Source organism: Rhinolophus sinicus, linkage group LG05 (assembly GCF_036562045.2).
Source record: "Rhinolophus sinicus isolate RSC01 linkage group LG05, ASM3656204v1, whole genome shotgun sequence".
Classification (NCBI taxonomy): Eukaryota; Metazoa; Chordata; class Mammalia; order Chiroptera; family Rhinolophidae; genus Rhinolophus; species Rhinolophus sinicus.
Window position 1 is genome coordinate 154,554,594 of NC_133755.1, and position 14,519 is coordinate 154,569,112.

Consider the following 14,519-nt stretch of genomic DNA (forward strand, 5'->3'; position numbering starts at 1 on the left):
GAAAAATGATTCCTTGTTTATCTAGATTCTGCAGGTTGTGAATCTAGGTCTTTAAAAAAATCTGCAGCTTGTATCCCCTGTTCCTCTGAGAGTTAATAGGAATTGTAAAATTGGTGTGGATTATTTTCTTCTTTATATAATTTCCTCTTGCTCTCATCTCTAACCTCTCTACAATGCTGCTTATCTTCCTTTTGCAACACTCTTCCTGAGTTATTTTTATGGGTTTCAGAATGTTCCAGAGTAAAAAATCGGAGCATACAAAAGATGATTCCATTTGCAAGTATCTATTTAAAAATCCTTTTCATTGTTTGTATGATTGCAATCCAAAAGTTATATAATTAATTTAAACTGAGTTAAAAATACTGCATCTTAGAAATTATTTAGTATTGCCAAGTAAAGGCAACTAGATTATTTTCAGACATATAAGTCTAAATGCCAGAAATAACTCATTAATGTGCTGAGTTTCCATTATATATTTATAAGTTATTTTGTTCAGGAAGTATTTTTGAGCAGTAGTTTTTTCCTATAATAACTAACATTTATTGAGCATTTATTTACTCTGTGAAGTATTGCACTAATTAATGGTTTTACATGTATTGGATAACCTTCAAATGACCCTGTAATACAGAACTGTTATTTTCTCCGAATATTTGATGTGGCCACAGTGGTACTGGGGAGATGGAAGTGTACTAACTTCCCAATTGACAGCTGGTTGAGGGGGGAGCTGCAACTGGCAACCAGTCTAACTCAAGAGACTGTGCTCTTGACCTCTTAACCACTTCCTTCTTACTGCCTCTCAGGGCGCGGCTCCATGAATTAGTCACAGAACTAACCTTCAGAGATCTCATGGACTGATGGAACTGTGCAAGCTGTACATAATTTAATTAAAATATAGATGCAAAATGGTAACTAATACTAAAACTTGGACACATGCACCTGTGAAGGAAAAGAAATTTTTAAATGGATGAATATTGACATTATTTTGTTGAGTGCACGTGAAAATTAAAAAAAAAATTTTTTTTTGGTATCTGGTAGGAAAACCCACCTTATATCGATGTCAACAATCTCTTTAGAAGCGCTTTTGGTCTGATCAGAAGTTTGCTTGTCAGGTTTGTGGTGGTAATCCTGTCACCTCCCTGATGTCCCCGGCCACTCCTTGGGACCACCTTTCCCCAAGTATGCTGTGGACCCCGTCTGAAGGTCCCTCAGCTGGGTCACACCCGCTTCACAAAGTCTCACTGCCATGATTATCTTTGGAGCATTTCTTCAGAGATGCAGTGTTGTATTTGCTAAGAGAAGGGGACAATCATGGAAAATTTTCTGGAGAAATGTGATAAAGAAATCTTTCAGTATAATTGGAACCATAGTAAAGAATTACGAATTTTTTGGAACGAGAGAGGAAGATCTTAAAAGACTTGCGCTGATAAAGAAGTTGTGTTTATTTCCTTGTCAGATGTAGGGCAGATCTGTGCGTAAGTCGGACTAGAGCGTCGGGGACGAGGATGCAATTCAGAGAACTTCACGGGTAGTGTCAGCTCCTACCCGAGTCCTATCTTCCTTTTTCTCAGCCCCTTCAACCGGCTTTTCTTAGTCTTCCTGACTGATCTTCCATTTACAATACTTGAAGCTCCTTATCTGGCAGGATATTAATCCTTAACCGGCGCAGCCTGTTTTCCATTCCATTAGTAGACTTGTGGAATAGCTGCTGCATCATGGATATTCTTTGAAAGGTTCATTTCGCTGGCACTTATTTTTGTCCTTGCTGAGAATGCTGTGTTTAGGAAAACATAATGAGAAAATTCTCTTTGGATTAATTTACTGAGAGACTGCATAAATCAAAACATGCATTCTTTGCTTAGATAACAAGGAAAGTTTCTCTTTTAGTAAGAATAATCAATTTTATGAAGACGTTAGCAAAAGCCTGTGTTTTGACTAGCATTTGTGGTTAGCTTCTCTGAAAATTGTAATAGTCGAATTTTATCTAAGAAGTGTTAGAAATAGAATATGTATCTCAACAATGAAACTTGAGAATGTTATGGTTTTAAATGTTGAAATCTAAATGATCAACAAATGAGTTGGATGTGGTATTCTCATCTCCAGGAATATTCAGTAGCCCGAATGCTTAATTTTATCTCTCCAGGAAGGGACCATTAATGTGGTTGTGTCATTGTGTTTCCCTTTGCTGATTCATTCATTTGGTCTACGGAAAGGTCAAAGAATGGGAGGAGTTTAAAGAGAACTAAAGTTATATAAAAATATTCTACATGTCTAGTGCCTTCAGAAGTAAATCTTTCCCATGTAGGATTTGGTCTTAGAGAAATTAAAGGAGAAAAGAAAAAATAGAGAGTATTTCTCACAACCTCTAAAAGATATTTATAAAGTCCATGGAAAGTTTTAAAAACTAGTAACTCTGGACACACACCTGCAAACTATAAACATCATGTTAATTCGACATCCATTGAGCCACCCATCCATCCATCCAACCAACATTTACTGAGTGCCTCCCTTACGCCTGGTACTGGGTTAGGTGATAGGCTATACATAGGAAAGAGGGCCCCTATTTCTAAAGAGCTATAAACCAGTCTGGTGTAAACAGATTTTCCTGGAGGCATGAATGGAGTAGCACTCTGAAAGAGAAGCATCAAATTCCTCTTCGGAGAGCAGAGAGCCTTCATAAGTGAGGTGTATTGTGGAGTTTTTAAGGCCATTGTTTATTTTTGCTGTGCTTTTTTTTACCCCAGAGAGGTTGTTAGTCTTCCCCTTTTATAATAATAATAATAATAATAATAGTATAATAATAGGTAAGATTCATTGATGACTTCCTGTGTTCCAACCACTGTTTTAGGACTTACATGTGTTACCTCATTTAATCCTCACAGTAACTCTATGAATCAGGCACTGTTGTAACCTGTTTTCCAGCTGAGGAAACAGGCTTCAAATGGTTAAGTCAATGCCCCAGCTCAGGCAGTGGCAGAACCAGGACCAGCCCACTGTTACCTGCTAGACTATCGTGTGAAGCACAGTGGTCTAATAGATCTGCCTCATGTGTTTTCCAGGTGTTTGTCACGACAGAATGTGAGAATGATTGTGAGCACTTAGAAAACTGAAATGTTGCCTAATTGTTTAAATGAATGATTTTACAATTAAAAGGGTTTTAAACGTAGCAGTGAACAAGGAGCAGTGAACAAGGCAGTCCGTCCACCTTTCCTAATAAGCTAGACCAGTCTCTCCGAGGAAAAACTGCCTCCTTAGAGGGCAAGTATTTGCATATATAGCTGATAGGGAATATTTGCTAATAGAACAGGGTGCACCTTAATAAGCACTGGTGAGTTTATAAAGTTGTTAACTTTTAAAACTGCACAGGAACTTAAAACCATAAAAATGAGGAAATTGGCACAGAGAGGTTAAGTATTAACTCATTGCCTGTTAGCTGTATGACAGCATCATCTTTCTAGAAGAACAGTATTAAAAGATGGATTTCACTGGCATGGATTAAGGATAAGGAAATTCTTCAATACTGCGAGGTCCTATTACTGATACAGTGTAATGGTTGGGAGACAGCCAGAGCTCATAATCTAAGTCTACCAAGAACTAATTGAGTGACACAGAGCAAGTTCCCTTTTTAAAGACACCGCTTCTTCATCTGTAAAATGAGCCTTAGAATAGGAACAGCCTCCCAGAGTTGTGAGAAGTAAGTGAGACAACAAAAAGCAAGTACTTCACGGGGGTTATGCACTCCGTCTGTGGTAATTACTGCTGTTACCAGCCCATTTTACAGATGAGGACACTGAGTCTCAGAGGTTGGGCTTGCTCATTACTAGGTAGTGATAGAGCAGCCGACAGCACACCGAGAGCCAGGTTCCTGAGTTCCGTCTAGGGCATCACCCATCCCTCTGTACACATTCCGTCCTGGAGTATACACTTCACTTGCGTCTGCGGCATCCCCTTTTTTTCACCACCTCCCACTTCAGGAACAAGCTGGCTTCCCTCTTGACACCAATGTAGGCGTAAGAGTGGGAGGTGTGAAAACCCGTTTGACTTTTCTGGAGATTCACAAGAAGAGAGGGTGGGCTCCCTTGGTAGATCATCCTAGCCTGTTAGTAAATCCCTGCTCGGGGGGCTGTGATTAGTACCCCTACTTCAGGTCGAGAGCTTGAAATTCCTCTCAGGGGGTATTGAAGCACTAAGTGTCATTCGGGCCTGCATTCTTGCCTCTTCTCTGAGCAGCCTACATTTAGAGAGACATAGTCTTCACTTATTCAACAAATAGATAAGGGGGATGGCCTCATGGGGCTTACAAATCTTCGAAGCTGCAACTGTTCACTATCGGGTGCAGCTGGGCACCCGGCCCTTCTAAGAATCCTAGGAGTCATCCCAGGGTGGGAGTGGTGGGTGGGGTTAGGAACAGGACGCTCATTTGTTTTACTTTCTTCATATCTGATAAAATTTCAAGGTAAATGTGCAGACGGTTATTCAGGAATTATAAAGCCAGGTGTTAATGGTGAATGACCCATATGATGGTTGCAGTATTCTAGGAATAGCAGCATACTGTTTGTCAAAAGAAACCTAAAATTTATAGATTTTTTTTCTTGCTGTCACAAAATGCAATAAATTTGCAATAGAATTATACAATATGAGGAAGAAAAAATGTAATAGAGTCAGAGATTCCATGAAGCTGTCGAAGGGTTGTTGTTCAAAGGAGACATCATGGTTGGAGATGAATTTTCCATCACATCATTACTAAATGAAAAAAATGAAATAAAAGAGTCTGCCCATCCTGAATAAGATGAATAAAACAGTATGTTCATTTGCCTGAGCTACTTCATTGCTATGTGACCACGGGCAAGCAGCATCTCTATGTAGGTGTCTGAAAAGCAGTCCCCATTTCCCAATGTCCCCAAACTTACATCCCTCTATTCATTCTCATCTTGGGGGAAAAATGGCATCCCTATTACCTCCAAATTCTTAAAGCCAAAAACTTAAAGGCCAGTCTTCATTCCTTTACATCATTGTCAGCTCCTGTCCCTCTGCAGGGCTCCCAGGAGGGATCCATAAGGTACCATGGCTGTCCTCTTCATTCCCACCACCCAAATCCAAGTCCCCATCATTTCCTTATTATTACATAACTTCTCTTGCTCCAGTTCTGTCCCCTTGAAATCTCTCCACAAAGCATCCTGAGAGTGATTGTTTTAAATTGTAAATCAAACCATACCATTCTCTTATTTGAAGGTCCTCCAGTGGCTTCAAAATCAAACCTAAACTAAGCATATGAACTCGTGACTATGACCCACCAGGCCCTGTGTTATCCTCCCCCACCTATGGCTACTTCATTTTCCCCTGCTCATGTCACTCTGGCCTAGCTGGTCTGCCTTTCCCTCAAACGTGCCAAGCTTTCCCTGTGTTTCCATTGCTCTTCCCGTGTCCTGGAATGCTCTTCCCTGTGCTGAGGTAGTGGTCTTCTTCCCGACCTCGAGGGCACTGCACACATGCTGCTTCTTCAGGGAGGCCCTTCCTCACCACCCATCACAACCCCACACACGTCCTTCCTTTATGTTATACTCCATGGCGTTTGTCACTGTGTGAAGTCACTACAAGTTAATTATTTGTGTAATTGTGTATTACTCATCTCCACCTAGAACATCAGCTCTCTGGGGGCGGAGATCTTCTCTTTTTATTTTACCCTGTGTTTCCAATGCCTAGAAAGGTAATTAGCACATAATAGTTACTTATTTAATACTTGTTGAACAAACGAGTGAAATAAAGGCTGAAATTAATCTTTTTAAAAAGCCTTAGTTTGTCACATGAAAAGCCTTCCTTTTGTCAATACTGTTGTCAAGACTACGATTTTACAGTTATTTTAACTGCATGTAAAGCACTTAGTACAGTGCTAGATACATAGTAAGTGCTCCATAAATATTATCAGTTATTGTTTTTGTTATTGGGTTAACGTACATTTATGTCAACACATAACCACATGGTATTTACTTTTTTCTTTTGCATAGATATCAGTGTAAAATAGCATGTAGTTACAGAAAATAAAGATTGCATTTTTGCTTACAAGATATAGATGATAAATTTTACAGGCCATTATCAGAATCACTTGGGAACATTTTCAGACTGTTTTCCTTCTTCTGTCAGGCGGATGTGTCAGATTCTCTTGGTGGAGGGTAGACATGCACAGTTTAAACATTTTATATTAGTGATTATCAACATTGCCACTACCACATAAACTGAGGAAAAGAATATGTAAGAAACTAATATAATTTGCCTAAGGTACAAACCATTTCCAGATTTAAGGAGGTGTCCTAAAAACAGAAGGGGAAGATAGTCAGTAGTTGGAGGGGTTCATCAGGTATTAAGATACAGAGGGTGTTCTGGAGACTAGAAAGCTGAGGCCAGGCACAGAAGTATACTGACTTAATGCTACATTAACAATTAGTGCCCTAGATTTCCTTTGCTTAGATAATAAGAATGATCCCCCAGTGAGACCTGAGAGACGGAAGGGAAGTGAACTAGATGGGTCGTTATCCAAGTTGGCCTCTGGTCCCTGTTCCTATTAGAGATGTGATCAGCTACAGATGGGTATATGGGTTTTCTAGGTTATCAGGTGCACATCCAGACCTGGAGACAGGAACGTGAGGGGAGCTCCTTCCTTTGGGGGGGCAGCAGCAGTTGTAAAGGACATTAAACGGTGTGTGGTGAGCCTGGGCCTGGAGGGTCGCCTTAGGAAGCAGATCCACTCCATCCATCCGGCTCTCTCTGTCCAGCCTCTTGCACCAGCCCTCCTACGATGTCTTACGTATTTCTTTCTTGGGGCTGATTGTTCCCAGAGAGATGCAGGCCCTGCCTTGGATGATACAGGGGGAGTCCTTCCGTGACCATTGCTCAGTTCTAAACATTGCATCAGATTATTTCCAAAAAACCTAGTGTGAGAAACATACTTTCTATTAAAACATATTTAAATTATGGTTTGAAGATAAAATACCAGGGGTGCCAAAAAAATGTATACAAGTGGACACTTAGGTCAGTGTTGCTCAAGCATTAGTTCGCCATTATCAGAAGTGTCTGGATGCTGATAGTAACCACTTTGAGCACCTCTTGTAGTTGCAGAAGTCAAACGTGACTTGTATTCATCTTTTTTTATCGGTATATATTGAGGATTACAATTTTAATAGGTTTTTCCTTTCTTAAATTGTGTATACATTTTTTGGCACCCTCTGTATTTCATAGTGTATGTTTAATCATACGCATACACATATATAAGTACATATAACATACTCAGTTAAATTTTGGAATTTTATAATCTGTAGCATGTCATTTTAGTTGAAAGAAGTAAATATGTTCTAATAGAAAATGTTCTTTTCCTTTTCTCTTAATCTTTTAGTGCTGCCAACTGTCCCTATTCAGAAATCAATTTGAACAAAGACCGAATTTTCCCTGACCGCTTAAGTGGGGAGATGCCTCCGGCTAGTCCATCATTTCCAAGAAATAAAAGAACAGACACAAATGAAATCTCTTCATCTCCTGAAATCAGGTAATTTAAATGATAATATTAGTACTATTTAGAAGTATTCTGGTAGAAAGAGGTTTTCTATCTTAGATGTTTTATGTTCTATGGTAAGGTTTTCTTGTACATTATCGAAAATACACCTGATTTTATGTGAAATGACGGGGAGGATAAGAATCTGAAATTCTTTTTGAAATTAGGGGGAGAATTTATAAAAGCATGTCTAAGTCAGGCAGATTTCTTCTTACTTCTCATTTTTAGTTGGACTTACTTGCTGTTAATCATGCCAGTTCATATTTCTGAGTATATATGTTTATATGGAGCCATCATTTATAAGACGGCAGATTACTTATGAAGAATGGACATTATTTCTTTTTAATGCTCCTTATAGGCCAAGTACTTGCATATACATTATCTCATGTAACTATTAAAATGTTAAATACACTATAAGCTCAGTCATTTATTTTTTATTTCCCTTGTAGAGTTGAGTTGAGATGTTTCAGCCTCAGTGGGTTACATTAAGTAAAGAACGAAGTTTTGTTTGATATTTCTTTAAATGGTGTGTGCCCTTATATTAACTGAGGATACTTAACTGCTAAATGAAAGAGCAAATTAATAGAAAGATATTTCTTAATGCCTAAGTTTTGGGGTTTTTTTAATGGAGTATTTTAAAATGTAAGGCAACATAGTTCTTTGTTTATTTTAATATTTTATGACTTCCATTCTTATGGATGAAAAAGGTAGACATTTGAATTAATATATCTGATTCTGAATTCACAGCAATGTTATTGGAGTAATGACATTTCAAGTATCAATATCCTTCTAGAAAAGCAATTTTGCCCTGTGCATGGGGGACAGTTGTAACTTCTTTCATTATTAACAACAGTGATGATTTTTTTTTATCCTCAAAACCATGACTAATATAATGTAAACTCATTTATCCAACCCTAAAATGAGGGCATATCATTTGAAGTAACATACTTTTAAGACAAATTAAAGTACTAATTCATGTAGTAGTAATTACAGATAGAGAGTTCATTGGCTCACAAGGTAGTACGAATACCTAGAGTTTTAGATTTCAAAACCCAAGATAGTGTTTAAAATGTCAACAGGTGTTTTAAGGGCCAGTCGTACCAGCTCTCATTTGACCAACTATCTGGACTCAGCCTGATACCTAGGACCAGAGTCTCCTCACGGCAGAGAGAGGAGGTCAGTTTGGATGATTTTGTAGGGTCCTTTTCAACTCAAAATCCATGTAAGAAAATAGTAATTTTTACAGAGGATCTAACCATTGCCGGGATCTATCTTCTGTGAGGGTGTGATCATGGTTCTTCCTGTCATCACAGAGACGATCTCAAACACTTTAAGTTTTCTGTCGTAACTCACAACACATGTTTTATTTAGAAATACTTTGTACATTACATAGATTTTTAGCCTATACCATCTTTTGAAATCAGTGAATTCTGACCTGACATTATTTCTGTGTGAATGAATACTTAAATTTATTTGTATTTAAAAAAAAATTATTTTTGTATTAAAGTTAAATGTCTTCAAGTGATATGCCTTCGTTTTGGGGCGCCAGGATTTGGTAAATGAGCATCATGTTATTCATGATTTTAAGAGCTTTGTTCAGATTTCTTCTCGTCTTCATCTTTCCATGTTTATTATTTTTACTTCATTTTACATATTGACTGATTTAGTTTACATGTATGTCTAAAAAACACTGTGAGGGATTAAATTAGTTATATGCAGTCAAAGGAAACATGAGGGAGACGATCTAAGTGATCCCTAAATTTTTAAGGTAAACATTGTTTACCAAGATTTTTTTCTCACTTTATTTTTTACACTGAAGTATTTTTAAGAAATGATTACAGAATCATGATATTCCAACCTAAATACTTCATTCTACATACTTAAAGTAACATTTTTCCAGAATAACATAGATTTGTTCGCTCTATTAAATTTTAAATTTCGTCTTTAAAATTTTTAAAAATTGTTTTCAGATTATTTTATTTTTTCTTCTCCAGTCAGTCACTGGTTTTCACAATAATCAAAATGGTACATAGTATTTCAGATGTAAATGATCATGGGGTGGCAACATGTCAAATGTTAAAAAAGTAAAAAGGTAGTTAACAAAAGTTTATTTTATGGCTTGCAGATGGTTGGTTTAAGATAGAATTTATAGGGTAAAAGTTCAAAGTTAGCTGGCTTCTTTACCACTAGTGAGTCTGTGTGAACACGTTTATTTCATGTGTTGTTGTTTTGTTTTGTTTTTTTCATTTTAAAAGTAGATACAATAGGTATTGATTACTGATTTCTTTAACCTGGACTTAAGGATGAAATGCGAAGCTCTGAGAGCAGTGACTAATAAGTAATAAGCCCTCAATAAATGTTAAGTTTTTTTAATGTTGCATTTGTTTCGCAGTATTCCTTTTATTCCTGGGGAGCAAAAAGCAAGGCTGCCTTGTTTCTTTGCTATTCGTACGTTAAACTTTGAATAGAGCACTCAAACAAGATGATTCTCGTATCAGATTACCGTCTATCTTCTTTCCCCATAATTGCTTTCATGGATCTAATTTCCCACTAAGTATATAATACATTTTCTTTACATCATTCTGAATAATTTACTAAAATTTGCTTGCTAGACTCTACTTTTTTTTTTTTCTTTTTAATTCACTTTGGCACAGCGAGAGATAATTTGCACCACCAGAAACAGACCCTGAGACAAAGATTTGATTGCAAGTGGTTTCCTTGGGAAATGAGAAAAGCATCAGTAGAGGTGTGAGGAGGAGACAGGAAGGGAAGACGGCAGTGAAAGATTCTTTGTCACCCTGGTTACCACTAGGGACAGCGGGAGCACAGCCCTGCGGGGAAAACTGGGAGTCTGTGTAAAACATGCATCTCAGAGTTTTCCTATGTCGGGATGAGGGAGCTGAGGTATTTAAACAACAGTTTCCTTCCGTCACAGAGGGAGGCTGCTAGGGGGAGGAAGGACATGGTAATTGCCCAGCAGGTCTGCCCTGCTGCACAGCGGGCAAAGCAACCAGAACCCAGGTTCATCCTGCAGGGAAGCCGAACAGGTGAGACAGGCTGGAGTCAGCCCCTGTGCGCTGAAGTGGGAGTGAGTGGCCAGGGGACATGGGCTCGATGCTGTCAGCTGTGCCATCCCGTTCACCCATTTCGAATGTCATACAATCACCAGAATGAGAAATATGCTGGTGTTGCTGTTGATTCAGGAGCTGACATAATAGATAAATTAACAATGCAAGGAAGATACACATATGTCCTTTTCATACCATAAGCATTATTTTAAGGGCCAGTTCACAGGCTACCTGCTCGGGATACACTCATGGACAGCTAGTACTCCGCAGCAGTAGTTCCCATACTTGCTTCACATTAGATTCCCCGGATCTCTAAAATTCAGAATTGGAAACCCAGCCCACCAGCATCTTTCAGACTAGAGCCTAGGAGTCTGCATTTAAAAATTCATTTGGGAGTATATTTCCCTGCTGAAAACTTTCACTGACTTCTTAGTATTACTCTTAGAACTTAGACCCTAATTCTGAATGTGGCCTGCAAAGTTCTATGTTATCTGGCCCCTGCCTAAAATTCGCCAGCTTTATCTCTACCAGGCTCCTTTTTAAACTTAATGCTTCAGCGACCCTGGTCCTCAGACATCCTTTTCTCTCTGCCTAGAAACTCCATCCCTACCATCTCCTAGGTAGCCTCTCATCTTGCAGGCTCCAGATTAACCGCCATTCCCTCAGGGAAGCTTTATCTGATCCTCCAGGCTGTAGATCAAGATCCACATTACATGCTTTAGTATCATACATCCTGGCGCTCTTGATGGTTTTGTGTAAATATTTCTTCCAAGTCCGTGTACTCTGTTCATGATAAGTTCCATCCGGGCAGAGGCCACATCTTCTCTGGTTGCTGAGACATCCTCAGCACGGAGCGGACAACCTGGGTGCAGTAAGGATGCGAGGGGATCTGAGTCATCCAGCAACTTTCAAAGGAGAGCCATCAGTTACATAACCTCAGGCAACCGCTCTATAACCTCCTTTTTGTTCCAGGAGAGCTCCTACTTTCTCACTTTGTAAGAAGGTCTCTACACTAGATATCTGAGGGGTAATTATTAATTGATGTAATAAATAGCCCAAATAACTACCTGCACTGTTTTATAAATTAGAGCAATGCTTCCCAAACTATTGTTGTTTAAGTCCTGGCCCACATAGAAAATGGTACCAGAGAAATGACAACATTGGTATGGCACACCAAGGGAAAAGATGGGGGCTCTGGCTTCTGGGAGGAGCACAGGGATCCGTACTTGACAGTCTGGCATCCTGTTGGGAAGCGCTGCCCACATGAAGATGGCTCCCGTCCCTTTGTAAGTGTGCTGGATATTTGGAACTCTTTTCCTACAGCAGCTTGTCAAAGGATAGTCAGGTTATGAGTGACTCCCCAGTGTGTGTTTAGATAGAAATGTGAGGATGCAGTCCTGGTCCTTATTCATCAGATGCGTAAGGAGTGTCTGTCTGTGTTGTGCCTGGTGCTTTCAGTGAGAAGGTGTTTTCCTCACTTGGGAAGTGGCAGCTCGTCTGCCCGCTTAGAGCTCCCAGCCACAAAATGGTGAGTCAGGGGCTCTACCAATCAGTGGACAAGCCTTTCCTGGGGACTGGGAACCCTGAGTCTCTACATGTCTACAGCTGAGTAAAAGGATATATATATTTCTCTATATGGCTTAATAAGAAGCATGGATCTCAATTCGTTTTGCATTAGAATCATCAGGTGCTTGTTAAAAGGCAGCTTTGGCCGTATCATCTCCAGAGATACTGATTCAGGAGATGTAAGACCCATCCCCGTTCATTTTAACAAGCACCCCCCACCCCCAGCAGATGGATGCAAGTGATCTATAAACCAGGCTCTGAGAATCATTACTGAATGTAAAGACCCTTCTCCAGAGTAATAATTCATAATACATGAGCAGTTGGAGAACAGCAGCTTCTATCTCACATAGTCTATTCTTGTGAAATCTGTTCTACAGCTGCTTGTAACTGTGTTTTTACATTAGGTGCTATCTCCATTAAAAATCACTTAATGTTTTAAGCTCTGAATTAATGTTTTAACCACAGAAACACAATAAAGCATTTTTTAAATGCCTGCTAAGTGTTTGTATTACCTTGCAAGGCAAGTAATGAAAAAAATTTAGCCTGTTCAGTTCATTATAGGCCATTCAAATGGGTTTTCAAGTTGTAGGACCAGTGTTTCCACTCTGAGAATTGCATAAAGCAGTTGTAGAAATTGCAGCTATCAATCTGATTTATATTTTTTATGACAAATCAGATTTGCCAGTCACACGAAGAGCCAGTCTATACCGTCGAGGAGGGCCCTATTAAACAGATAGCCAAACAAGCTAACATGAAGTATGAAACTATACACATATATAAACCTATTTACTTTGCAAAACTATGATATCAAGGAGAACAAAATTCATTTAGAGCCAAAAGTTCTAAGAGATTTCAGAAGTTAATTAGGAATCTTCAGGAACTCTGTTTTGTTTTGCCTCCTAAGGGTTCTGGGTCTGAGGGCTTGGTATGGCTGATTAGAGAAAGTCATTTCAACCACTGGGCATTCATTCATTCCCAAGCAGTTGCAAAGCCGCTTCCCCATTTTTTGTCGATGGGCTGCAGATACGCGTTAGGAGCTATAGAAGTTTTTAAATACTCCAGCTCTTGGGAATCTGAGTCAGATCTACTCAGTTTATTGTGTGTACCAGAGAGAAGCTCAGTTTTAGTTAAAACACTCAGTTCTGATGACAACTGCTGTGACACCAAGGCAACCACTCAAAGTGTGAAGACGAGATGAGTATGTTATTGTTGTATGTCTGTGAAGTTGCTGGAACAATATTGTATCAAGGTCTTGTTTTATCCCCTCGAGTAGCACTAATTCCTGACTCAGGAGACTCTTACATTAACATATAATCGGAAAGCAATGACATCTCTTTCTACAGCAACATGAAAGTGATGCTGTCTTGCTCTTATGTACCTCGTCTTTTGTTTGTAAATCTCACCTTATCAGTTAGAGTTTTTCACTTTATGAGGGTTGATTAAATTAATTGCTAAATTAGTTTTTCTGGAGGGTTTTTCTTTGGCATCTTGATAATATCCACGGTATTGACTCATTATAGTCTTTTTTTTCACTAATTGTTTCTTATGCTAAATTGTAATTCATTAGGCATATTATTAATCAAAATGTTTTATTTTTAATATTAAATAAATAGTAAATCATGTTTATTTCTCCTGGGCCATGTTTTATTAAAACAATTGCTAGTGTATCATCTCAAAAGGAATTTAATTTTAAAAACTCTTTATTCACTATTAACTATAGACATGAAAGTTTTAATCCCAATGGTTTTGCAACTTTTCTGAATCCCTTTGAAGATGGTGACCTCCTTGTCCTGAAGCTGTTCGAGCAGTCTCCTCTTCATTCAAGTACTCTTATAATCCCCTAACATAGACCCCTGAGATTCTCAGTCTCTGACTTTTTTAACTGCGCGTGACCTCAGCCCAGTTATTAATGGGAAAAAGATCCTGGGGACATGGAAAGAGACATCCTTTTAACATTCAACACAGAAAACCCTACATGTTTTTACAGCTCTCATTACATTCACTGTATCGCCATTTGTATTGGGGAGCGCAGGTACTTTTCACCTCTAGCAGAGCCCCTGTGAGACTGGACTAAGCTATTCTGGAAGGAGTAACGTGGGGTTATTTTAAGTTATGAAACAAGCCGAACTCGCTGGATATTAGAGGTGGTGCCTGAAATCTCTAAACTGAAGCAAAATCATTTATTGTTTCATATTTTTTCAATGTTGTTTTTAACAAACTGGAACTGATTGAAACATAATTGGCTAGGGATCTTTTTTTACATGAAACATAAATGATTTGAAGAAAAACAATTCTTTGCATTCAAATGCTGTCCTGTTACTATGTATTTACTCTCCTAATGTTTG

At 38.7% G+C, this 14,519-nt stretch overlaps 1 protein-coding gene across 10 annotated transcripts in view; it reads left to right on the forward strand.

Annotated features, from left to right (window-relative positions):
* Nucleotides 1–14,519, forward strand: part of L3MBTL3 (L3MBTL histone methyl-lysine binding protein 3) — a 105,152-nt gene that overhangs the window by 71,382 nt on the left and 19,251 nt on the right. For all 10 annotated transcript variants that reach the window (XM_019729420.2, XM_074333567.1, XM_074333568.1 and 7 more), the window contains one exon: nucleotides 7,385–7,534. In XM_019729420.2, the coding sequence (XP_019584979.2) occupies nucleotides 7,385–7,534 (150 nt within the window). The remainder of the gene's footprint in view (nucleotides 1–7,384; nucleotides 7,535–14,519) is intronic.